This window comes from Stylophora pistillata, chromosome 5, assembly GCF_964205215.1.
Source record: "Stylophora pistillata chromosome 5, jaStyPist1.2, whole genome shotgun sequence".
Taxonomy (NCBI): Eukaryota; Metazoa; Cnidaria; class Anthozoa; order Scleractinia; family Pocilloporidae; genus Stylophora; species Stylophora pistillata.
Window position 1 is genome coordinate 16,006,687 of NC_142523.1, and position 26,927 is coordinate 16,033,613.

Below are 26,927 nucleotides of genomic sequence, written 5' to 3' on the forward strand. Positions count from 1 at the left end.
CTCAGAGTGAATCTAACGCACGGCGTTTAAAACGTTTAAGAATTGATGCAGACTACGTGAAACTGTCCAAAGACCAAACTAAGATCATGTCACACAGCACATCAAATGTCTCTTCCTTCTTAATATGTCACGTTTGATAAGAAGTGGAAACTTAACCACGTGGCCCAGATGTTGAGAGTAGTTTCTCTAAACTTATGGGGATTATTTGTCAATACGTGCTTGACCAATGAACGTGACAAGGAAATCAGAATTAAAGTGTTTACCCGTGTGTGATTTCAAGTAGTTTCAGACTTCCCGTTATCATTTAGCTCTGTCGCTTCCTTAATTCAGTTCTCGATTTAGCCTGGTAACTAACAGTTTACATTTCAAGTAAATTCTGTAGGATATAAAAATGCACACACATTGGAAGATATTTCATAGCGAACATAAAGTATTCAAGCAAAGTAACCATCCGGGCCTAGTATGACGAAGCTTCTGATAGTCGTAGCTTTGTTATTTTTCTTACCCAAACCAGGAGTAAGTTCAATGGGAACAACTACCAGTCCTCAACAACAGAATCCTCAGGCTGACGCTGACAAAGAGCCATGTCAGGTAAACTTTGTACTTTATTCTCGTAGCTCTCAAGAGCGGTTGAGACTCACGCGAATTAATTAAATCTTATGCTCTTGCGCTGAAACTATTATTTCTCACGCATTCAAGGTTTCTGATTAAATTCTGGTTACATATAATGAACTCCTTGTTTCCTTTGTGCTCGCTTCGAACATTTTGTAACAGTGGGAAGTCTCGCTCAGAATAATGAAATGTACGTCTTAGCAACTAATTTATTTTTTACTAAAAAATTTAACAGGGGAGCATGGCCCCATATCTCCACCTTCAGGAAAGTAATCCCTGCGGTGTCGCAATCGAATGCTATGCGGTCCAAATCCTCACTCTTTGCCACCAACTCAACTTTAGAGCTCCTGAAAATTAAAAAACCAGGAACTAAAAAAAAAATTACCACTTATGTCTGCCAAGCTGAGTGCAAGAAAAATCGTTCATCCATCATTAGCTTCAGAAAATTTGTTGAAAGATAGTCTCATAAACATTTACATATTTATCACAGTGAGTTGCCTTGCCATTGAAAACTAAACAGGGGTCAATCTTCGTAGATTAATCCTCGATGGAAAGAAACAGTACACAAAAGATCGTAATGAAAGTCATTTTACTAGAGTCTGTGTGCAAAACCAGCGCTGTTGTTCTGTTAAAAGTTTCATGCGCTTTTTTTCATCTGCCTTCTCTCGTTAACAAGCGTCAGATGGTGACACCAGTTTTGTTCAAAATATGTTTCAAAGTTTGCTTGAAATGTACGTCTTAAAAATGAAAATTACATTTTTCATTATACGCAAATAAAGTAATATTTGGTGAAGCCTCTTTCTTTAATTAACAGTGCCCCTGTATTCTATACTACAAATTCGTTGAATGATCGTTCTGTTTATGGAGGATTTTGCCGGACAGTGCTTGCTATTGCCACTGCGCACTCCATCTGCGCATATGCCATTGTCGTGCATGCTCGGGGATGCTCGGGTGGAAAAACTCGTCTCTCGTAACGATCACGCAACAGACTAACCGCAATAAAAGGGATGTTTAACCCTAGAATTTACGGGTCAAATTGGTTTAATCGGGCTGTCTTTGGTTAAAACCGGAAAAGAAAATTTATTGGACCATTGGTCCCCATAAAAAAAAAACAAGAGGAAAATGAGAAATAATATTTTACCCATTGACTTTAATCAAACAGCACTTTACGGACATAGCATAGAGTAGACATGATAATTACTGGGCTGTGGAAAGGTCAAAATTTCACTAGGCCTTACTTGAAGTAATATAGTTCGGGTTTCACTTTATAGCCATAATTCGCATCGCACCTAAGAATCGGAATGTCGTTGATTCAAAATCTATTCCGTAGCTTCTAAGACTTTGATATCCATTATTTTCCAAACAGAGTTTTCGATGGCATATTCACTCTTCATTTTGAGTCCCATAAGTCAGAAAGGAACGGAAAATCCTATCTGAATAAAACTTTTTAAAGTCGGCTGCGTGGACTTCAGTTTAATCATTTGCCGGTTGTGATCGCATTAGTACTACTTAGCCTGGGGAGGTAGAGGAAAGCCCCTCTCACACGAGACAATCGCGCTGCATGGGTGTCAATGCGTTTACTCATAGGGGAAGTGTTAGGAAAGCTTGAGAAAAATGTGACAAAAAACGAATGAGTTGCCAGTAATCGATCCTTGAGTTTGCGCAATGATTTCTGGGACCGCCACGGGGCAAACATGACATTCATTCTTTATTCACACTTATTCTACTAAAAAATACAACAACGAGAAAGAGAAAAAGTAGAAAAAAAAGAAGAGAGTTCTAACTATACATGAGTTTACACAAAGGAGTGGAAAGAGTGTGTAGTAGCCAAAGGAGCCAAGCTTTCGAGTTGGCTACTACGAGCATCCCGCTAGAAAGAAATTATAGGAGAGAGGTTATCGTTCTTTAGCCGCTGTTTTATCAGAAATTGATTCGGGTCACATTGATACAATGGAAGCGTAAGTTTTTGTTTGAACAGCTACGAAATATGTAGTAAAAAATCGACCGATAAACTTTTCACCATGCGCAAGGTATATTGCGACATCCTTGATGGTCTCGAAATTTCGAAATATTAGCTATGAATCGCCAAGAAACAACTCGTTTAAGCCTTTTCAGTTTTGTTTAATTGTGTTGTGTACCTCTAACTATTTTTAATACAAAAGAGCGCTGAAACAGCTACCTCAGATCAGCACGAGATTGAAATTGTGTGCTTGAGCATTAAATATCATCGTGATACGCTGAAGTAATTAAACACCTACATTGCTTAATTATTAGTTGTGATCTATAAGAACGAACCAGCGATGATAATCGGCTAAAAACTGAACCTTTTCTTCTGCAATGATGAGTAGGTAAAAATGGGTTGCTTAAGGAGCGATACACAACTGAATTTATGTCTACAGGGAATACTGTAGAAGGGGCTGCTGAGGTTAAGGGATGTTTTAAATGTAATAGAACAAGATGCGATCTTTGTCGCAATTTCTTGGTTGAATCGAATTCACTTTAAAAGTTTTCAAACAGGCAAAAGTTACAAGATACGATCGAAACTTTCCTGGGATTCTAAGAACATCATTTATTTGGCTTCGCGCAAGAAATGTTGCCTACAATACACTGATTCCACAACAAATGACTTTAGAGTTAGATTTCGCAACCATAAGTCTGCTATGGTCACAAAGAAAAAGACCTGTGAAGTAGCGGTACATTTCAACAAAACACCACATGATTTAAGCAATGCATTGATCAAGTGCAGGCGACCGTAAACAATTCAAGTAACATCGAGAAACTTTTAATTACGAAAGATGCATATTGGAGCGCACAGTTGTTCTTTCTGGCACCTTTCAGCTTGAATAAGCGCCAGGAATTTCACTCCGAAAAAAGAATGAACTATGATTAATGTGGAGAATTTTTTCAAATTGGGCGGGCTTGTGACACTGCTAAAATATTTGACAACAAAGGGCAATAATTACTGAAAAACAATAGCAATTTCGCGTACGATGCCCAAATCAAAATCAAAATTGTTAATCGTGCTACCTATGGTCAAAACTGAAAAGAAAATCTATTGGACAATTGGTTCCCATACAAAAACAACATGAAATGAGAAATGATATTTTACACATTAACTTCAATCAAACAGCACTTTACGGACATGCCATAGTGTAACCATATTTAATTTGAGATAGAATAAATATATGAAGTTCATATATTTTTGAACTGCGGTATTAGATACGTATGATGCACGATCCTCGCAGTAGATAGCGCTATTTGTGCAATAGCGAAAATCAGACCTGAAAAAAATCAGGCCTGTATAGGACTCGAACCACTGACCTCTGCGATACTAGTGCAGCGCTCTACCAATTGAGCTAACAAGCCAACTGGGAGCAGGCCCGTACAGGCCTGATTTTTTTCAGGTCTGATTTTCGCTATTGCACAAATAGCGCTATCTACTGCGAGGATCGTGCATCATACGTATCTAATACCGCAGTTCAAAAATATACGAACTTCATATATTTATTCTATCTCATTTATCACTTTCACGGGTTTATTACAAATCAACTTAACGGCCTGCTCCCAGTTGGCTTGTTAGCTCAATTGGTAGAGCGCTGCCCTAGTATCGCAGAGGTCAGTGGTTCGAGTCCCGTACAGGCCTGATTTTTTTCAGGTCTGATTTTCGCTATTGCACAAATAGCGCTATCTACTGCGAGGATCGTGCATCGTACGCATATTTAATTTACCGGGCTGTGGAAACGCCAAATTGTCACTGGGCCTTAGTTACTTAAAGTAAAAGCTGATAGTATACTATAAAGTAGTATAGCTCGGGTTTCACTTTATAGCCATAATTCGCATCGCATCGAAGAATCGGAATGTCGTTGCCTCGGAAACTTATTCCGTCGCTTCGAGGACTTTGATATCCATTATTTTTCGAACAGAGTATTCGATAGCATATTCACTTTTCATTTTGAGCTCCAGAAGGTCTATTGAGGTCGGAAAGGACCGACCTTAAAATTTTGAAAGTCGGCCGCATGGACTTCAGTTTAATCATTTGTTGTGATCGCATTAGTTCTACTCAGCATGGGGAGGTTGGGGGAAAGCCTCTCTCACATAAGGCAATCGCACTACGCGGTTGCCAATGTGTTTTCTCACAGGGGAGGTGTTAGGACATCTTGAATAAATTGTGATGACAAATTTAAAAAAAACCTCAAATAGCTTAGAAAACGTGTGATGACCCCTTTTTTAAGGCACCGAACAACAGTTAGACCTCTACAAACACACAGTTAATTTTCCATTCAGGGAAAAAACTGTTTTGCCAGGATTTATGATTGTGTAAGTGAGAGTGATCAGTATTAAACATTAAGTATTTTATTTTATTCTATGATTTTATTTTATAAAATCCCCTGATGAGTGAGCAATCACGAAATAGGTTTGTAGGGATGAAAGCGTAGTCTTTGTATTTTTTTTCTAACTCAACACTCAGTCTACCACGTCGATCCGATTACCTTTTTTTCTTTCCAGAAATCCATCTTTGCTCGGGGATTTTCAGGGATTCCAGGATCCAATGGCATACCAGGAATGCCGGGAATTCCTGGGTCCCCGGGGTTGCAAGGACAACAGGGAAAAGATGGAGCCAAGGGAGAGCCTGGTGCCAAGGGACCAAGAGGCATGACAGGGACAAGAGGAGAAAAAGGAAATCAAGGGTCACGTGGTAAAAATGGTGTACCTGGAATGATGGGAATAAAAGGAGATAAAGGCAATGAAGGGTCACGTGGCAGCGGTGGACCGCCAGGAATGAAGGGTGTGAAAGGAGGACTGGGGCCTAAGGGAGAGAAAGGAGAAAGTGTGAATAGTGCAGTGTCACAGACCAACTGGAAACAGTGTGTGTGGAAAAATATGAATGATGACAGAGATAGTGGAAAGATCAAGGTATAGAAATATCTAGAAGATGCCATAAAAATATTTGGGAGTTGGATTAAATAAACATTTTTAAAATTTTAAAATGGAAGTTAACAAAATTAATTTGTATTCAATTCTGTGCTTCATAGCAGGGAGGAAAATTACAAAGTCATTGAATTCTTCCCTATGTGTACCATTATTATAAAAGTTTTTTGCAAGGATATTGTCTTCTTCCCATTTGTTCCAGGATTGCTCATTCAACAAGCTGCAGTCTGATACAGCCATTAAAGTCTCATTCCAGGGAAATATGAGAGTCTATGGCAGTAATCAATGTAACCGGTGGTTCTTCAAGTTTAATGGAAATGAATGCAGTGGACCAATGACAATTGAGGCTGTTGTGTACAGCTATTGGCCATCTGGTAATCCCAATCTGCTTCACCACAGATCATTTGAGGGATTCTGTGAAAACATCCCAAAAGGCAGGGTTACTGTGGAGTTATGGGTAGGAAAGTGTCCTAGTGGCCATACACAGGGTGATGCCAAAACTGGATGGGAATCAGTATCCCGAATAATGATCGAGGAAGTCTCTAGAGCCCAGTCTTAATTACTCCTGCCGTTTTCATACAAGGAACGGTGAAGACTATTCCATTTTGTTTTTTCCGTCATCCTGGCTCTCAAGATTTTCTCCAAGAGCCATAATTGGGACTAATTATGGACCAGTTATGGCTCTTGTTTTCTCCTATTATCGAAGTCCCGAAGTAAATAATATATTCTTTTATGTCGCTGAAAATGTTTTCTTTGAACATGTCTCCTATTTTTCGCGTGAACGAGATATAAGATAATTTCGTTTTATTAAAAACTAGATCATTGGATAATGCAATTCAAGACTTTTTATTGGCTTAGCCATTATGGTATATCAGCCAATATACCATAATCTACAAATATGGTAAGCGTACGTGTCAGCTTAAGATTAAAAGAGAGCTAAAAATTTAATAAAATTTAATAATTTAATTTAACGTTTTTAATAAAACAATTATTAACAGAGTTAACAAGGTTGCTGATCTCTTTTCAGTCGCGTGCTAGACTTCGCCGAGATGGAGGGACTACTCGTAGTCTATAATTTACAAGTTTTCACCAAAGTGGAGGTGTTAGATATTTAACGAGCTGTGAAGGGGTGGAGTAAATATCCACCCTAGAATTGAAAAGTTATTTTAGTATAGCACAAAAAGATGAATTTAACTCGTTTATTCCTGCAACAGTTACGATATTTTCGGGCGCAAATTTCGTGTGCGTTTCCAAGAGGTGAATATCAAAAAATAATCGGAACTTGAGTAGTCAATCAGAGCGCGCCCTAAATGCTATCCAGTGTCTCGGCAAATACCAATAGCAATTATATTAACATTACCATTGTCATTAACAGTACTATTATTGTCATTAATGTTATCATCAAAGAATTCTTTTAAATAAAAGTTAATCGTGCTCGAACATCCTGCAGCTACAAAGCTTGGTCATATTTCAGCCATTATTCATTGACCAGCCGGCTAGATCAAGTGACATGTATTGGTGGTTCCGTTTACTGATAGGAACTTACCTCAAAAAATTTGTTAAACTTAACATAAAGTGTGCTATCAACCTCTTGGAGGCTAGATTTTGAACAGAAGCGCGGGGTCACTATGCTTAGTTTAGAAAGACGAATTGACCATGGAATACATGTAACTTCTTGTTGTATCAGCCAAATCTGTATTTATTACTCGGCTAAATCCAATACTTTCGTAACGCTGAGAAATTCGCTAGATATTTCACGTAGCGAAAACTCCTCTAATTCCAAAGAAGACCAAGGCCACTGAAAAGTAACAAAGAAATTAAAACTTGTCCTGTCTAATGAACGCCACCTAGCTCAGATAAATCATGGCGGCAATTTTGGGCATAATGCTATGGTCAAAGTATCGAGCATAAGGCGGGATGATGACTATACTTCATTTACAGTTAACTGTAGCCTGAGAATGTCAATGGTAAGCCTGGTCTGCTTTTCTTGTTTCCACTCTAGAAATTTGATGCAGCAAAACGTTGTGTTCTGAACTCTGGTAGACCTTTATTGTTAGCAAAGGGGAGGGGATCAGTTTTAAAAACTGTCTACGGTGGCAGTTCAAATCAACTGATCAAACCAATTATCTTGCAATACACCTTACTGATACAGCCCCAGGTTTCTTTAGAAAACTACCCTCTTTGAACGTCTTGCCCGCTTTTATCCTGCGCATGCCCGTTTTTCAAATTACAGCACTGTTATCTGTGATATTAACACTGAAGGTGGTAAAACTAATGCTATCACTTATCTCGTCAATCAAACCGGTTATTGTTCCAGTTTTATTAGATACTCAGCAAGCCAACTTATTAGGACCTTAGGAGGGAAACTATAGCCTGAACAAGTACGCTGAGTGCAAGGCACCACATAAGCGCTAGAGCAGGGGGGGACGATTGGGGCTGTAGCCCCCTCCCCCTTAGAACAAAAATTTGAGGGAAAACAACCCCATCTCCACGTTTGGAGCCGAAATATCGCTGAAAATTTCCAAAGTATTTAGTCTCGTGATTTTTTTCACAAATCGTTACATCAGCATCGTGCTTGTCAAAATAATATGTTGTAAAACATTTTTTGAACAGTTCCGCAGTTCAACTGCAGCAATTTCCGTTAAACTGGACAGCACATCTATAGGAAATTTGGGAGCGAAATCGAATGCGAAGCTGAAAGATTTTAGGATGTGCTATTTTAGAATCTGTCTTGAATACGTGAACACTATAATCGACTGGAGTTCAAAACAATGTTGGGACGCTAGTAGGAAAGTACCTTAAGCAAACTCGTGAAGCGGAAGGCGCGAAGAGCCTTGGATCACATAGATCAAAAATTAATCTTTAATGTATCATACCTAGCTGCTGCAACGTCTGGTTTCTCTCACTGATTAATTCAAACTCTTAAGTCTTACTCCAATTCAACTTCAACCCCTGACTTTTGACTTCATGATAACTCCAAATACAACTTATCACTATCAATCGAAAGCTAGACGCTTATATTCTCACTTGGTTGTGTTCTCTTAACTTTGAAAGTTGACACCATACCTGTGACTTTTGCGTGATTTTATGACCGTGTGATAAACAATCTACACCATCAGAGGCTTAAATCAGTGATAAACTCCACGATCAGAAAACAATCACTGATGCTAACCTTACGTAAGAGAATATGAACAGTTCAAACTTTCTTGCCTTACGCTGATAACAAGGCGTTATTAATCAAGCTTGTTCGGTTAAGATGGCTGGAAATTGGCCGAGTTCTTTTTCCGCATTTCTATGGACGGAGACAAGGTCGAGTTCCATAAAAATTCGAAAAAAGAACCCGGCCAATATCCAGCCATCTTGACCGAACAAGCTTGGTTAAGAAAGATTTATTATATAGCAAAAAGATTTCGCTTTATTGTTTACTTCGAGAGCCGAGAAAGAGAGCCAACTGTGTTTGTAGCACAACAAACGCACGAGAGTTGTTTCTGTTTTCTTTGTTGTGACTATCTTCTGCCGCTCTTTGCGTTTCCATCGCCGAAATTCTCCAAGAATTGCGAAAGTATTTCTAATTCTATTCTTTTTGTGGTTTTTTTTTTTTTTTTTTTTTTCTTTTTTTCATGCGCGGAATCAATGCAGGCAATCCCGAGGGGGCAAGATGGCCCCATCCTTCCCGCTCGGATAGCCAATCAGAACACAGGAATCGCTTCATGTGGCCCACGGACGCTGTGAGCGATGTAATACTTAGTTCTTATTAACCGAGCGGAAGGTCTGTATGGGAGAATCTTGACCGAGGTCGTTACTACAGACCGAACGCAGTGATGTCTATACCAGCGACCGAGGTCAAGATTCTCCCATACAGACCGACCTAGTTCGGTTATTAAGACGTTTATCATATGGCCGTGTATATAATTTTTATATTCTTTGTACCTTTTTTTTCTAGACCGGTCTAGATGCCTGTCTAGATGGGAAAATCTAGACCGCTTTCAATATTGATTTCAGCCAATCAAATTCGTGAGTTAGGTAGTTCCCAGTCCTTGTGAGACACAGTCATACAATAAAGCAGCTTATTGCCTTATCTGGATAAAACACATAAGTTAATGATAATTGTAGAAATATCATAGTTGAGAACGGATCAACAAGAACCATAAAAATAGCATCTTTAATTTGAACTACGCAACACAAATATGCAATTTGTATCATTAACAGGTTTTGAAGATGAAATTCTACCACACCGCCTCATGATAATAGTTGATCAAACAGGTGTTTAAAAAGTTTTGTCCAATTTCAGAATTGATCCAGAATACATGAGTATCGAAATCGACCAAAGTACAAATAAATATGATATCGGACGCTTCAGGTCTGCTGCTTGCCTCAACACCTAAGTGACATAAGGACTTGACCACTTTTATCCCATCGCACATTGCAAACTACAACATTCTTAATTGTGAATAACAAGTCAAACTAACCTGAGTGTGCCATCACCCGGCCTGTTTCCTCAATTAAACACATTATTAAATCACATGAACAGATTTTGAAGATGAAATATATTTACACCGCGACGGTGTGGATCTAACACGCGATGTTCTATACTATTAATTTAGATTTCATCGAAAAAAAAAGCATGAAAAGACAAATGAACATCATAGCACAGACTACGTTTGAACAGAATAGGAAGATGGCATTGCCCGTCTGTTTTCTAGAAAAATTAGATGAATCCCTAGGAAACATTGGTCAGTAGGTGCTTCATTAAAGATGTTAGCTGTCTCTTCAATCAAACACATCGTCATTTAAAAGACTTGATATAATAAGTCTTGAATTGCATTATCCAATGATCCAGTTTTTAATAAAATGATAATTAATAATATTTATTATTTAATATTTTTAATATTAAAAACTGGATCATTGGATAATGCAATTCAAGACATTTTACTGGCTTAGCCATTATGGAATATGAGCCAATACACCATAATCTAATATCTGTACAATGTAACATCCGGTTTCTTCTTACAAAATAAAGTCGAGAAGATTTTTCTAATATCTTAGGAGTGTTTTTTTTTTTTAAAAAAATGAAACAACTATTCCACTCGCGCGTGTTGGATATGAGATGATTGTAGCCAACTCGGCGCTACGCGCCTCGCTGCCTATCATCCGTCTTATATCCAACGCGCGCTCGTGGAATAATTGTTAAGTATATTATTATGATAATTGTTATTGTCAATACTATTGTTATCATTAATGTTATTATCAAAGAAATGTTTTCAATAAACAATTACGAAGGAAGTGCTTATCCTTTACTTCAACTTGTTCATGGTGAAACATTCTGCAGGTATAAAGCATGGTGTTTCAGCCACTAATTTTCGACCGGCCGGCTAGATCGAGTGACAGATAATTGGCGTTTCCTTTTACTACTAAGAACTTACCTCGAAGAAATCGTCAGACCAAACACTGACAATGAATTAAGGCTGAAAGTTCCTAAAGAAACTGTGGTGCTGCGTTAGTGGGGATAATAAGATAATTGGTTATATCAACTAAGTTGAAATTGTAAATTGGGCACCGTAACGAATAAAAAAGCTGAGCGTTAGCCCTTCGTCGTTACGATGGCCAATTTACAATTTCAACTTAGTTGATATAACCAATTAACATACAATGTGCAATTAACTTTTCGGAATCTTGAGTTTGAAATAGAGGTGGAGGGTCACTTTAGAAAATAGACCATAGAATACATGTAACTTGTTACTGTATCAGCCAGATCTGTAGTTATTACTCTGATAAAACTATTACTTTCGTAGCACTGAGAAATGCATTATATATTGCACGAAGAAAAAAGTACTCTCGATTCCAAAGAAGCCTTTACGAGTAAATGACAACTTGTCCCCTCCGAAAGAGCACTAGTAAGTAAAGGTCAGATAAATTATGCCAGAATAATGACTTAACTTAATTCATTAAAACTCCCTTAATGTTACAGTTTACCAAGAGATAAATTCTGTAGCCCGAGAAATGTTAACATTAAGCCTGCTTATCATGTAATATCCCTCACTGACACAGCATCAGATTTCTTTAGAACATAACCTCCAGCCGCTCGTTGCTGATTACAACACTGTCGTCTGTGACGTTTGATAAAGGGGTCAAACTAACTAAATGGTATCACATTTCTTCTCAATCTGGCTCCGGTTGTTCAAAGAGCAGATAACGCTATCCAACGGATAAATCGCTATCCAGCGGATAAGTGTTACCAAAACGTACTGCACTATCCACCGGATAGAGATTTATCCAGTGTATAGCGTTATCCACCCTTCCAACAACCGAGGCCAGTACTCCAGTTTAATTAGATACTCAGCAAGCTGTAAAAATCTTGAACAAAAGCTCATCTTTCAAACCGCCAGTTTAAATCCCACAGGGATCAACGAACGCTTTTCATTCCACTAATTCATTCTTGTTTTTCTCGTTGCCATGTTCCCACCAATAACGTAGCTCCTTTTTCTGCCTTTAAAATCACACACAACCCACAATTCCTCTAGTCGCTCCGACGAAGGGCTAACGCTCGAAACGTCAGCTTTTGTAATCGTTACGGTGGCCAATTTACCATTTCAACTTTGTTGATATATCCAACTTATTGGGACGCTAGGGGAAAACTATAACCTGAATATATAATGTACCGCGTAGCACTATAAACACAAATGGTGGAACACAGTTTTCAGAGTTAATTCTCTGTTCCACCATTATAGCCTGAATAAACAAGCTGAGTGCAAGGCACTAAATAAGCGCCGGAGTAGTGGTGGAACTTTGGGGGCTAACAACCCTCCCCCCTGCACGTTTTCATGCTGAAAATGTGGCCAATGCAGCATAAAATTGGCAAAATATGTAATATGGTGATTTTTTCACGAATCCTTATATCAGCATCGTGCTTGGCAAAATAATATATTGTAAAACAGTTTTTGAACGGCTCCGGCCTATGTCGGAGAGGCTTTTCAACTGCTGCAATTCTCCCTCAAACTAGAAAGTGTGTCGATAGGAAATTAGACATGATTTTAAAGTTTTTCTCCGTCGGAGCCCAATCGAATGCTAAGCTCAAAGATTTTAGACTGTACCGGAAAAAATAGAGATATATTTTATCCATCCTGTTTGTTCCTGTAAGTCCTTTGGATTTAGCGGTACATCTGGGATTTCCGGTTGATGAAAAGTAAATACAAAATTACTAAGGACCAGCAAGCACAGATAGCCCAAACTCAGTTGTAATCAACAAGAACATTTTCTCTAGTCAAAACATGAGATGTGAAAAGGCAGTCTCATTAAGAAAAAAATAACAACTTGATTTGAAGAAGGAGGCTTCGATCCAGAATACAGTGCATTAATACCGTAGGGGGAAACTAGCTTAAGCAAACTTGCTAAGCGGAAGGGACAAAGAGTCTTGAATCACAAGAGCTTCTTCCTTGATGTGTCATGCCTTGTTGCTAGAACGTCTCCGGTATTTTCCCTCTGGTTAATTCCATCTCTAATTCCAAAATCAGACTATAACTCCACCTACAACTTATTTCTATAAAAAAACGCTCCATACTTTTGTTCTCGTTTGCTTCTATTCTTCACCTTGTAAGGGGACACCACATCTAGCAAATAGCTGTACATATGACCGTGTGATAAACAATCTGAAACTCTAAAAGTTAAAGTTAGTGATAACCTCTACAATCTGAATAAACTCACAGATGTGAACCTTACGTTCATCAAAATGCTTCAAGTCTTCTGCAAATATTTAAAACACTTAAAATAATGATGATATGATAGAAATAACACATTCAAGAACGGATCACATGAACCACAAAAAAATCGTTCTTCATTTTATAAACTACACAACACAAATCTGCAATTTGTACCACCAAAACACATCGACTGCCTCGTGATAAGCGTGGACCAAACACACGGTGTTCAAAACGTTATGTGCTATTTTAGAATCGCTCCAGAATACATGAATACTGTAATCGACCAGAGCATAAAACAATGTTAGGACGCTAGGGGGAAACTACCTTAAGCGAACTCGTTAAGCGAAAGGCATGAAGAGTCTTGGATCACAAAGCACAAAGCTTTTCGTAATGTATCATGCTTGCTGCTACATCGTCTAGTTTCTCTGATTAACTCAAACTCTAAACTCTTACTCCAATTCAACCTCAACTACGTTTGACATCATTTGACTACTGACAGCTCCAACTACAACTTATCACCATCAACCGGCAAAAGCTAGGAACTATGTGAAAATAATTGGTCAAAATATTTAATTCCCTAGGAGATATAGGGTACCCCTGGAAAAACCCCCATTTCCTGCATTTTTTGCATGATTAATTTGCTAACTTTGCATTGCTGCTGACAAACTGAAAGTCCATCTGCAAATTCAATCAACTGGGTTGTATTCTATATCTATCAGACTTTAAGAAAATTGAATTTTTTTTAACTTTTTCTTTTCATTTCTTCCCTTACCTCTCGTTTAAGTAAAGACGTTTTTTTCTGGTTTTGACAAAGTCCAAAAATTAGGGTATTTTAAAGCCCAATATCTCCGATGATCAACTACTTCTGATCTTTGTTCTTGTATAGGCAGTGAAAGCCATCACTGGACTTCCAAAGTCGGTAATAAAATTTTTGGGCAATCTATTTCATAACCCGTGCTGACATAAAATCTACATCTACCTCCCGCTTTTTTGTCTAATCATCAAAATTCCGTACACCACATCTTTGTTTTACTAACTTAAAACAACTTGAAATTTCCAAGAAATTTCCCAGAGAGTATCGTTTAAACATGAACGAGGAGAGAATCTTTGAATGGCGCAAATTGAGCCCTTTTTGAGAACCTTTTTTTGCAGCCATATTTGGATTATTCTCGAGGAAACGCAGCGGTTGATGATGAACATCAAGGACGCATTTAGTCGAACTTTCTGACAAATAAATCTACGAAGAAACTCGATACTACATACATGTCTCTGCGGTGCCTCAGTTGCAACTTTTGGCTTGATATCATTTGTTAGATAAGTAGCCATATTGTCAACAATGTACCAGATTCGATTTTCTTCGTTGTCTTGTTGAAATATTAAACGCAGACAGCTCTCGGAAAGATCCATCAAAATGATTGGTCTTTTACGGCGTGATACTTATCGACTTACATGATATGTGTTGGGGGCAAAAAGCTAATTTGATGCCCTAAAGGCTGATATTGATCAAAAGGACAATCCGCCGACAGAGCTGAATAACGTATGCGCATGCGCTAGGTTTTACCGCGGAAACACGGATTTTGAGTCGTTCGCATGGTTGATTTTTTTATTCTGTTGCTTCGAGGCGTCGTTTTCGTTGCCGCTTTTCTTTTACAGAACAACCTCCAAAAACTTGGTACACCCCTAAAAATTTTCAAAAATTAATTTCCTCCCTCAAACCTCTGGAAATAGGAAAATGCCTTGTACGAAAACAGAGTTCCTCGGTTTTAGAAGTCAGCCCTTATTTTTCGATAATTTCGCTAAATTTAGACCTAGAACACATGAGCCCGCGTTGTTGACCGTATACCAACTGAAGTAAGCATTGATTATTCAGCTCTGTCCAATCCGCCATCTTTGATCAGATCGCGCCTTCAATTTTGTTCAGCGGTCAACTTTGACATTTATTTGGTATGTTGTGTTTCTAGTCTACAAAGTTTAAAATGTAACAAAGATATACGGCCACCAATCACGTAGCTCCATTTTCTGCCTTTAAAAGCACACACAACCCACAATTCCTCAATTCGCTCCGACGAAGGCCTAACGCTCGAAACGTCAGCTTTTATAATCTTAACGGTGGCCAATTTACCATTTCAACTTTGTTGATATATTGAAATTATACCAAAATATTTGACTTGTTATTTTTTAAGCTTGAGATCGTTGCTGGTTCACCGAAAAACAAATAAGTCTGTGATATATTGGTCTCCTCACAGCACAGGGAAAAAAAAGAAAATGGTTAAAAAACTGACACGTTCACAGAAATCACTTACATATTGTATCCGAGGCTTACTGCATACATTTGATATGTAATCTCTTGCGGTGTACTGTCTCTGACTGCATAATTCTGGCAGCCTATTTGCCCCGGCCACATTGTAACCGATTATAAGACTGATACACGCTCGACCGCTGAATAATATTTCCGGCTTGATAAAGGATGGCGCAGCGTTGATCACGTAGACGGAGGAACTAGGGGAACTAGTTTACCACGAGATCCAGTGATTCTTTAGCAACCTTCCAACATTGTATGTGTTTGGAAATCAGCAATGTTTATTTTTAGTAAAGGACAATGATGCATCAATGTCAAAGTTATCCAATTCAGTAAAAAATGATAATGGGATCAGTTTGAAAGAATATATCTATCAGACTTTAATGCCACAGTTTCTTTGGTCGAATATCCTATCAAGACTTAAGGTTACTTCCACCTTCGCGGGTGTCCTTAGGAAAAAACTCGTACGCGCGCTACTTTCATTAAATCCTTGCAAACTACACATCAGAAGAAAGCTTACTAAATGCAAACTACGACAAAAATATAATTTGAGTGAGTTTTCCTTTTAGGAAATGTCAGGGGTCGGTAAGACCGTGATATGAATGATGATAGACAGTAGTGGAAGGATCAAGGTAAAGAAATATCTAGAAAACTACATCAAAATTTGAGAGTTGGATAGCCCATCTCTGAAAAAGACTCTACACTGTGAGATCATTTACTGCTCCCAGCTGTCTCCTGAAGTTTACCAAGTGATTACTTCTCGAAGAAACTACTCTGTTACCTCAGCCGGCAGGTAAATATCAATGAATATCTAGTAAGTCGAGCCAATTACAAAATATTCCTTGTCCTTTACAGATATCTGTCTTCGCTCGAGGATTTTCTGGGATTCCAGGATCCAATGGCATACCAGGAATGCCTGGAACTCCTGGAACCCCGAGGTCGCGAGGACAACAAGGAAAAGATGGAGTTAAAGGAGAGCCTGGTGTCCAGGGACTGAGAGGCATGACAGGGACAAGAGAAGAAAAAGGAAATCAAGGCTTGCGTGGAAAAAATGGAATGATAGGAATAAGAAGAGATAAAGGTGATCAAGGGTCACGTGGTGTCACTGGACCGCCAAGAATGAAGATTGTAAAAGGAGAGCTGGGACCTAGGGGAGAGAAAGGAGAAAGTGTGAATAGTGCAGTGTCACAAGCCAACTGGAAACAGTGTGTGTGGAAAAATATGAATAATGGTGCCAATAATTGAAAAATAAAGGTGAAGAAATATCTACAAGCATGCGATGAAACATAAATTCAGCATTCTATAACAACCATAACGGAAAAAGAGATTTTGTAAAATGCTACTGAACTTAAACTATTAATTGACGTTAGTACAATTCTGCACTTCATAGGAGGCAGGACAAGTACAAGGTCATTTTAATTCCCTATCTTGCTATTGTTAAAAATAATTCTTTGAAGTAAGATTGTCTTCTTGTTATTGGTAAAAGGATTGCTCATTCAACAAGCTGAAGTCTGATACAGCCGTTAAAGTCTCATTCCAGGGTAATATGAGAGTCTCTGGCAGTACTCATTGTAACCGGTGGTTCTTCAAGTTTAATGGAAATGAATGCAGTGGACCAATGACAATTGAGGCTGTTGTGTACAACGCTTGGTCATCTGGGAGTTAAAATCTGCTTCATCACAGATCATTTGATGGATACTGTGAAAACATTCCACAGGGCGTGGTTACCGTGGAACTATGGGTAGGGCAGTGCGGTGGTCGTTCCCTGGGTGATGCTTACACTGGATGGGAACAATAATGATAGAGGAAGTGTCTAGAGCCCAGTCCTAATCAGCCCTGTTATTTTCTCTGAAAAATGCAGTAGGACATTCCATTTTCATTCAGCCATTATTTCAGCTTTCGTAATTTTCTCATATTTCCCACATCACCAATAAATCAAAGTTACTTTTTGTCACAAGCACTTTTCTCAAAAATAGGATTCCATTACTCCGATTTAAAACTTCTGCTCTATTAAACTTTTTTTTACATGTTTTAATTCATTCTGTATAGTTATTTAGAATTGTTTGTTCAGTTTTTTCCCTGAATGAGTTGAAGTTTGTTTCTGTAATAAAACAATAACAATAAACAATAAAACTTCTCGACTTGTGTTATTAAACATGACGACAGTATCAGCTTCTTTGCATTTTAGAAGGTTTAGAGAGGTTTTCCCAGTGTTTCCGTACCTGACTTCCACCTATAACCAAAACGATACACACTTATCATGAGCGGATCCAGGAATTTTTGATTGGGAGGGTCCAAACTTTTGTTCAGAAAGGACTGTTGGACTCTTTTGAGGCAGATTACTTCTCTCCCACATCCCCCACACGCCCTTCCACCAGTCGCGGTTGCACGTTATAATGCGGCCTTGGCCGCTTACCGTTTACTTGGATTCAGTAAAAAAATCAGCCAGTTGAAAATTGTTATACGATCCTGTCGATGTAAGAATTTCAGTCTCAAAGTTGTAAGCGTCAGGTCTGATAGGGGGGTCCGGACCCCCCAGACCTTCCCCCTGGATCCGTCACTGCTTATATGCCTACTTGTTGTGTTTTCTGAACCATCTGTGCTCAGTGTGAGATAGAGGCACACATGACCATTTGAAAAACAATGTAAGCACTGGCGGCTTATATTCTAGAGATAACCTCCGTAATCAGAAAACACTCACAGATGTGAACCTTACGATGATTAAAATGCTTATAACACATAAAATAATGATAATCGTAGAAACGTCAACTTTGACAAAAGATTAACAAGAACCACAAATATATCATTCTCAACACAAATCTGTAGTTTGTAACATTAAAACACATTCATTGAGTTTAGAGATGAAATCATGACACCGCCTCATGATCGGCGTAGAGCAAACAAATGGTGTTTAGCACGTTTTTTATTAGTTAATAGGCACCTTAAGCAGTCAGGAAGGCAACGCCAAGGAAGACTTCGATTAAAAAATGAATTTCTACTCTTAGTTAGAATTTCAAACATGGCTGCAGGAGCTTACTGTCTCATATGGCGCCACAGCTCAACTTCAGCATGACGTGTAAAAGTAGCGTTTAGTTCCAAATGAAAATTAAAATAATTTGCCGTCGCGGTTTCGGTTCGCAGATGACGCAAATTTTGGCGATTTCACGTTGTTGTTTTGCATTGGACGGCTAAGAAATGTACAAAGTTTCAAAACGCACGTGCTGAGCTATTGTTCTGCCAATTAGATCTCTTGTTTTTCCACGTCCTCGTTGCCGTCGCCGTCGTGGTTGCTTAAGGTCCCTAATGCTCGATCCAGAATACGTACATCCCCTTATTGACTGAAAGGTCAAAACATGTGAGATATTAGGGGGAAATTTGGTTGGGCAAATATGTAAAGCAGAAATTATTACACGACTCGGGCAGTCCGAGGGCCAATAACTAAAATCAACCAATCAAAATGCTATATTGCCGGTCAATATTCTCTCAGTATTGGACCGGGCACTGTTCCGAATTGTCCCGAATAATACCGCACTTGTGTCCCTTTAAACTTCAGTCGTATAATAAATCTCTTATTAACCAAGCTTGCTCGGGACCGTACTGGAAGAATAGCGGCCCTCGGTCTTTTTTGTACGGACCTCGCTGCGCTCGGTCCTTACTGTCAAGACCTCGGGCCGATATTCTCCCAGTACGGCCCTCGCGCTTGGTTAATAAGATATATATATCAAGACGGTCTCGGATCCGAAAGCCTCCTTCTTTTATGTATGATGACTACAACTGTACATTTCCTCTATGATTAATTCAACTCTGAATCTAAATCGTAAAACAACTTCTTTAGACTACAAGTCCAGCTAAGACTACTGAATTGCTATCAACAAAAAGGTATTTACGTGCTTATATTCTCACCCGGTGGTGTTTTCTTAACCTTCAAAGTTGACACCATACCTGTGCTCCACGCAAGATAGCGGCACATTTGACCTGTGATAAACAATTTGAAGCATTTTAATAAAAGGATTAAATCTATGATAACCTCCATAATTAGAACACATTTATTAATGAAAACCTAATGCTGATAAAAAGGTTTCAAGTCTTTTAAAAATAAACACTTAAAATAGCGATAATTATAGAAACATCACATTCAAGAATGGATCAACAAGAACCACAAAAATATTATTCTTAGTTTAATAAACTACTCAAAACAAGTCTGCAATTTGTGCCATTAAAACACGTCAACAGATTTTGAAGATGAAAGTTTATCACACCGCCTCGTGATCAGCGTGCATCGAAAAGAAGGTGTTTGAAAAGTTTTGCGCTATTTCAGAATTGATTCAACAAACACGATTACCGTAATCGACCAAAGGACAGAGGACATTGAGATGTTAGGGGAAACTATTTGGAGTATCTCTCAAATACATCAATTAATTCGATGCTTCAACAACTCCCCGGGAATTTGAACTTTGGAAGACTGGTTTGTTCAAATTCCCGGCCCCCTTAGCAAAAATTGTGTTCACATGCCGCACCCAATGTTTTTATAAGAGGAAAAATCAGCGACTATTACTTTCTACACATTGACCAAGCTTTAAAACCTAGACCTTGTAGACCAATTCTTATTAGCCATTCGTTTGCTAAAATGAACTGTTTACTTATCACCCCACCATATTTTATAAATCCGCTGGAAATACTTGAAGCTTCTGGTTCAAATTCCCCAACCCAGCCAGGCAAGGTTCAAGTTCCCCTTCCCGGGCATGGATTACGGTAAAATTCCATACGTTTTCTGGGGAGGGGGATGTTGAAGCTATGTCGAAAACGTGAACAAGCTGTATTATGCTTCCTTTTTAGGTCACGGTTTATTCACTTGAGTTAACAATTATGTTACAACGCTTTTGTTAAATCCTAAATACAGCTCCTCGCATATCTGAACAAAAAGACATTAACATCGTTGTATCACAGGCACGTGGAACAAGGCCATACATGGGTGAAAAACACGTGCCGCATACAGATTGTTTGATTATGTAATAGATAAACGAAATCCACCACAATTTTGATTAGTTTAAAACTAATTATCTTCTCATACAGTTTCCATCACTTGATCGGCGCGTAAGGGGAAGGTACCGAGAGTCTTGGATCACACAAGCTTCTTCCTTAATTTTTTTTTTTTAATGCACACACATACATATACAATTTACATTACATTGGCTAATACAAAAAACGTGATACAACTAAGAAGAAAAAAAAAACAATACAGTACAATACAGAATAGAGAAATTAAAGAAAGGAAAAAACAAGTAAAAAGAATAAAAAATTACAGAAGATCAATCAAAAGGCACCTACGAGTTACTTACAACCTACATTATTACAGTAGAGCTTACGTATAGCTATAGACATATCGCTTAGAGTCTTTACCTCCTTTTTAAAGTATTGATTTTTCGAAGGGGAGAAGCAAAATTAGTGAAGAGCTCATTTATCTATTTGCCATTGCATCAACATTTTATTTTGGAATTCTTTCGAAATCGGTTTTTTCTCAAGACACTTACAACTGTGGACATACTGTTTCAAAAGACTAACAAATAAGTGTAATCTGCGTCTTGGGTATTCTGATAATTGATGAAAGTCGGGTATTTCATTAAAGGTAATTTGCTCGTTAGAAAGTTCAATTTCGGTCTCGTTTACGCGGTTAAACCACCTTAACGCTTCATAATAAAAAGATTTTGTCTCGGAGAAAGGGCAAAAGGTACAAGTTGAATCAACAGTTAATCGAAATTTGTGCAGTTGTTTTTTGGTTACTATAATTCTATGCAACAATCAAAATGAAAACTGTCTTAAATTGTTGTCTCTCGTTGATTGATATACAAAAGAAAATTTGTTTCTCCATTCTTTATGAGTATCGGCAAAATTGCGCGACTCGGGCAATTTCTGCAACTTCCGAAATCACAAGTGATATTAATCCTTATTTTTACGAGGAACCATGTGATTACTTGTTTATAATATAAGGGGCAAAGTGTTTTCTTACTGATCTCGCACAAAACGGGACGCCATTGTTACAAAACAAACAGAAATTTCTTTACCTTGGCAGCCGTTGCTAAGCGATTTTCAGCCAATCATTTTCAAGTAATTTTGCCCGGGGCAATTACAAAAATTAAGAAAAAATGCCCTCTGTCTTGACCAATCACAATTCAGTAATTTTGCTCCTTATATGATAAGGTTATTTTATCAACCTTAGGAGTCAGTGACACCACACCTGTGATCTCTGTGAGATAGCGGCAAATATGACCGTGTGATAAACAACTAGAGCACCAGAGGCTTAAATCAATGATAACCTCCCTAATTAGAAAACATTTACAGATGTGCACCTTTCGCTGATAAAATTAAAAGGCTTAAAGTCTTTCGGAAAAAAAAACAAATTAAATGAAGATAATCAAAAAAACATTACATTCGAGAACAAATCAACAATAACCACAAGAATTTAATTTATAATGCATATCAACGATGTATATTTCACAAATGTTTCACAATGCATATCAAACTTCTATTCTTTCTCAATATGTCACGTTTGATTAGAATAAGAAAATGACGTGGCCCAGTTACTTCTGGTTACTTTCCCTGAATTTATATGAAAGATTTATCAGTACGTGCAAAGCTGAAAGGATATCAGAGTTAAGCTGTTTACTCGTGACGGTGTGGGATTTCAAGTGGTTTCAGACTTTCTTATCATTTAGCTCCGTCGCTTCCTGATTAAGATTCCTATTTTAGCAAGGTAACAGACAGTTAACATTCAACGAAGTTCTGCAGGATATAAATAGGCACATACATAAGAAGTTAATTTACAGCCAACACAAAGCATTCGCCCAAAGTAACCATCAGACAATGGCGAAGTTTCTAATGCTCGCTGCTTTTTTATATTTTTTGTCCAAACCAGGAGTAAGTTCAATGGGAACAACTACCAGTCCTCAACAACAGAATCCTCAGGCTGACGCTGACAAAGAGCCATGTGAGGTAAACTTTGTGCTTTATTCTAGTAGCTCTCAAGTCTCGTGCATTGAGCGTGAATTAATTAATTCAATCTTATGCTTTTTACGCTGAAACTATTATTCTTGATTAAAACTGTTCTGGTGAAATATCAATATGCTGCTTTAATTAAGTACCCATAAAATTCATTTTCCTCCTACATATAATGAACTCCTTGTTCCCTTTGTGCTCGCTTCAAACATTTTCCATCAGCGGGAAGTCTCGCTCAGAATAATGAAATGCACGCCTTAGCTAATAATTTATTTTTTTACTGAAAAATTTTATAGGGAAGCATGGCCACATATCCCCACCTCCAAGAAAGTAATGCCTGCGGTGTCAGAATCGAAGGCTTTGAGGTCCAAAATCTTACTATCTCCCACCAAATCAACTTTAGAGCTCTAAAAACTAACAAATTTAAAAACTGGAAAAAGACTTTTACCACTCATGTCTGCCAAGCCAAGTGCAAGACAAATCCTTTATCAATCATTAGTTTTAGAACATTTGTTGAAAGATATGATTTCATAAACATTTACATTTTTATCACAGCGACTTTCCTTGCCATTGAAAACTAAACAGGGGTCAATCTTCGTAGATTAATCCTCGATGGAAGGAAACAATACACAAAAGATCGTCTTGACAGTCATTTCACTAGAGTCAAAACTAACCCTGATGTTCATTTAAACATTTCATGGGTTTTCTTTCCTACGCGTTCTCTCGTTGACGAGCGTCGGATCGTGACACATACCAAAAAATGTTTCAAAGTTTTTTAAATTACATTTTTCATATATACGCACATAAAGTAATATTTCTGTGAAACCTCTTTCTTTAATTTTCATTACCCCTGTTTACTATACAACCTATTCGCTGAATAATTGTTTTGTGTAGGGGGGATTTTGCCCGCTATTGCCACTGCGCACTCCAGCTGCGCATAAGCCATGGTCGTGCATGTTCGGGTGGAAAAACTCGTCTCCCGCAATGATCACGCGAGAGAGATCAGCCGCGATGAAAGGGATGTTTAGCCCTATAACTTACGGGTCAAATTGGTTTAATCGTGCAGCCTAAGGTCAAAACTGAAAAGAAAATCTATTGGACAATTGGTTCCCATAGAAAAACAAGATGAAATGAGAAATGATATTTTACACATTAACTTCAATCAAACAACACTTTACGGACATACCATAGTGTAACCATGACATCTAATTTACCGGGCTGTGGAAACGCCAAATTGTCACTGGACCTTACTAAACGTAGTATAGTTCGGGTAACACTTTATAGCCATAATTCGCATCGCATCGAAGAAGCGGAATGTCGTTGACTCGGAAACTTATTCCGTCGCTTCTAAGACTTTTGATATCCATTATTTTTCGAACAGAGTATTCGATATCATATTCACTTTTCATTTTGAGCTCCAGAAGGTCTATCGAGGTCGGAAAGGAACGGAAAATCCGACCTTAAAATTTTAAGTCGGCCGCATGTACTTCAGTTTAATCATTTGTTGCGATCGCATTAGTACTACTTAGCCTGGGGAGGTAGGGGAAAAGCCTCTCTCACACAAGGCAATCGCACTACGCGGTTGCCAATGTGTTTACTCACAGGGGAGGTGTTAGGACACCTTGAATAAAATGTGATGACAAATTAAAAAAAACCTGAAATAGCTTAGAAAACGTGTGATGACCCCTTTTTTTATGGCACCGAACAACAGTTTGACCTCTACAAACACACAGTTAATTTTCCATTCAGTGCAAAAACTGTTTTGCCAGAATTTATGATTGTGTAAGTGAGAGTGATCAGTATTAAGTATTAAGTATTTTATTTTATTCTATGATTTTATTTTATAAAATCCCCTGATAAGTGAGCAATCACGAAACAGGTTTATAGGGATGAAAGCGTAGTCTTTGTATTTTTCTAACTCAACACTCAATCTAGCACGTTGATACAGTTGCCTTTTTTTCTTTCCAGAAGTCCATCTTTGCTCGGGGATTTTCAGGGATTCCAGGATCCAATGGCATACCAGGAATGCCGGGAATTCCTGGGTCCCCGGGGTTGCAAGGACAACAGGGAAAAGATGGAGCCAAGGGAGAGCCTGGTGTCAAGGGACCGAGAGGCATGAAAGGGACAAGAGGAGAAAAAGGAAATCAAGGGTCACGTGGTAAAAATGGTGCACCTGGAATGATGGGAATAAAAGGAGATAAAGGCAATGAAGGGTCACGTGGCAGCGGTGGACCGCCAGGAATGAAGGGTGTGAAAGGAGGACTGGGGCCTAAGGGAGAGAAAGGAGAAATTGCGAATAGTGCAGTGTCACAGACCAACTGGAAACAGTGTGTGTGGAAAAAAGAAGATAGCAGAGATAGTGGAAAGATCAAGGTATACAAATATCTAAAAAATACCATAAAAAAATTTGGGAGTTGGATTAAATAAACATTTTTAAAATTTTAAAATGGAAGTTAACAAAATTAATTTGTATTCAATTCTGCGCTTCATAGCAGCCAGGAAAAGTACAAGGTCATTCAATTCTTCCCTAATGTGTACCATTATTATAAAAGTTTTTTGCACTGATACTGTCTTCTTGCCATTTGTTCCAGGATTGCTCATTCAACAAGCTGCAGTCTGATACAGCCATTAAAGTCTCATTCCAGGGAAATATGAGAGTCTATGGCACTTCAAGTAAATGCAACCGGTGGTTCTTCAAGTTTAACGGAAATGAATGCAGTGGACCAATGACAATTCAGGCTGTTGTGTACAACGATTGGCCATCTGGTAATCCCAATCTGCTTCACCACAGATCATTTGAGGGATGCTGTGAAAACATCCCACAAGGCAGGGTTACTGTGGAGTTATTGGTAGGAAAGTGTCCCAGTGGTCATACACAGGGTGATGCCGCCACTGGATGGCGATCAGTATCCCGAATAATGATCGAGGAAGTCTCTAGAGCCCAGTCCTAATTTCTCCTGTCGTTTTCATACAAGGAACGGTGAAGACTATTCCATTTTGTTTTTTCCGTCATCCTAGCTCGATCTCAAGATTTTCTCCTATTATCGAGGTCCCAAAGTAAATAATATATTCTTTTATGTCGCTTAAAATGTTTTCTCTGAACATTTCCCCTACTTTTTGCGTGAATGAGATGACGTAATTTCGTTTTATTAACAGAGTTAACAAGGTTGCTGATCTCTTTTCAGTCGCGTGCTAGACTTCGCCGAGATGGAGGGACTACTCGTAGTCTATAATTTACAAGTTTTCACCAAAGTGGAGGTGGTAGATGTTTAACGAGCAGTGAAGGGGTGGAGTAGATATCCACCCTAGAATTGAAAAGTTATTTTAGTATAGCACAAAAAGATGAATTTAACTCGTTTATTCCTGCAACGGTTACGATATTTTCGGGCGCAAATTTCGTGTGCGTTTCCAAGAGGTGAATATCAAAAAATAATCGGAACCTGAGTAGTCAATCAGAGCGCGCCCTAAACGCTAGTCTCGGTAAATACCAATAGCAATTATATTATTATCACCATTGTCATTAACATTACTATTATTGTCATTAATGTTATTATTAAAGAATTGTTTTAAATAAAAGTTAATCGTGCTCGAACATCCTGCAGGTACAAAGCTTGGTCATATTTCAGCCATTATTCATTGACCGACCGGCTAGATCAAGTGACATGTATTGGTGGTTCCGTTTACTGATAGGAACTTACCTCAAAGAATTTGTCAAACTTAACATAAAGTGTGCTATCAACCTCTTGGAGGCTAGATTTTGAACAGAAGCGCGAGGTCACTATGCTAAGTTTAGAAAGACGAGTTGACCATGGAATACATGTAACTTCTTGTATCAGCCAAATCTGTAGTTATTACTCGGCTAAATCCAATACTTTCGTAGCGCTGAGAAATTCCCTAGATATTTCACGTAGAGAAAACTTCTCTAATTCCAAAGAAGGCCAAGGCCACAATGAAAATTAACAAAGAAATTAAAACTTGTCCTCTCTAATGAACACTAGCTAGCTAGGGTCAGATAAATCATGGCGGCAATTTTGGGCATAATGCAATGGTCAAAGTATCGAGCTTAACGCCGGGATGATGACTTAACTTCATTTACAGTTAACTGTAGCCTGAGAATGTCAATGGTAAGCCTGGTCTGCTTTTCTTGTTTCCACTCTAGAAATTTGATGCAGTAAAACGTTGTGTTCTGAACTCTGGTAGACCTTTATTGTTAGCAAGGGGGAGGGGATCAGCTTTAGAAACTCTCTAAGATGGCCAATCAAATCAACTGATCAAACCAATTATCTTGCAATACCCCCTTACTGATACAGCCCCAGGTTTCTTCAGAAAACTACCCTCTTTCAACATCTAAGTACTTGCCCGCTTTTATCCTGCGCATGCCGGTTTTTCAAATTACA

At 38.4% G+C, this 26,927-nt stretch overlaps 2 protein-coding genes and 1 pseudogene across 2 annotated transcripts; all 3 read left to right on the forward strand.

Moving 5' to 3' along the window:
- The first annotated feature begins 462 nt into the window (after positions 1–462).
- Positions 463–6,100, forward strand: LOC148730526 (uncharacterized). The gene is made up of 3 exons (XM_088761302.1): positions 463–591; positions 5,119–5,526; positions 5,744–6,100. Exons 1-3 carry the CDS (start codon positions 463–465, stop codon positions 6,098–6,100), a joined length of 894 nt encoding a protein of 297 aa, XP_088617428.1.
- Positions 6,101–16,409: 10,309 nt separating this feature from the next.
- On the forward strand, positions 16,410–17,367 carry LOC148730527 (collagen triple helix repeat-containing protein 1-like; annotated as a pseudogene).
- Positions 17,368–22,348: 4,981 nt separating this feature from the next.
- Positions 22,349–26,721, forward strand: LOC148730528 (uncharacterized). Its single transcript, XM_088761315.1, has 3 exons — positions 22,349–22,527; positions 24,499–24,903; positions 25,122–26,721. The coding sequence occupies exons 1-3, from the start codon at positions 22,399–22,401 to the stop codon at positions 25,479–25,481; spliced, it is 894 nt and encodes a 297-aa protein (XP_088617441.1). The 5' UTR covers positions 22,349–22,398; the 3' UTR covers positions 25,482–26,721.
- The last annotated feature ends 206 nt before the right edge of the window (positions 26,722–26,927 follow it).

Bases quoted from the DNA above. Each gene is read 5' to 3' on its own strand.
- LOC148730526 (XM_088761302.1), top strand. From the start codon at position 463: ATGACGAAGCTTCTGATAGTCGTAGCTTTGTTATTTTTCTTACCCAAA. The intron at 592-5,118 runs GTAAACTTTGTA...TTTTCTTTCCAG, and splicing joins CTGACAAAGAGCCATGTCAG to AAATCCATCTTTGCTCGGGG. The intron at 5,527-5,743 runs GTATAGAAATAT...CATTTGTTCCAG, and splicing joins GAGATAGTGGAAAGATCAAG to GATTGCTCATTCAACAAGCT.
- LOC148730528 (XM_088761315.1), top strand. From the start codon at position 22,399: ATGGCGAAGTTTCTAATGCTCGCTGCTTTTTTATATTTTTTGTCCAAA. The intron at 22,528-24,498 runs GTAAACTTTGTG...TTTTCTTTCCAG, and splicing joins CTGACAAAGAGCCATGTGAG to AAGTCCATCTTTGCTCGGGG. The intron at 24,904-25,121 runs GTATACAAATAT...CATTTGTTCCAG, and splicing joins GAGATAGTGGAAAGATCAAG to GATTGCTCATTCAACAAGCT.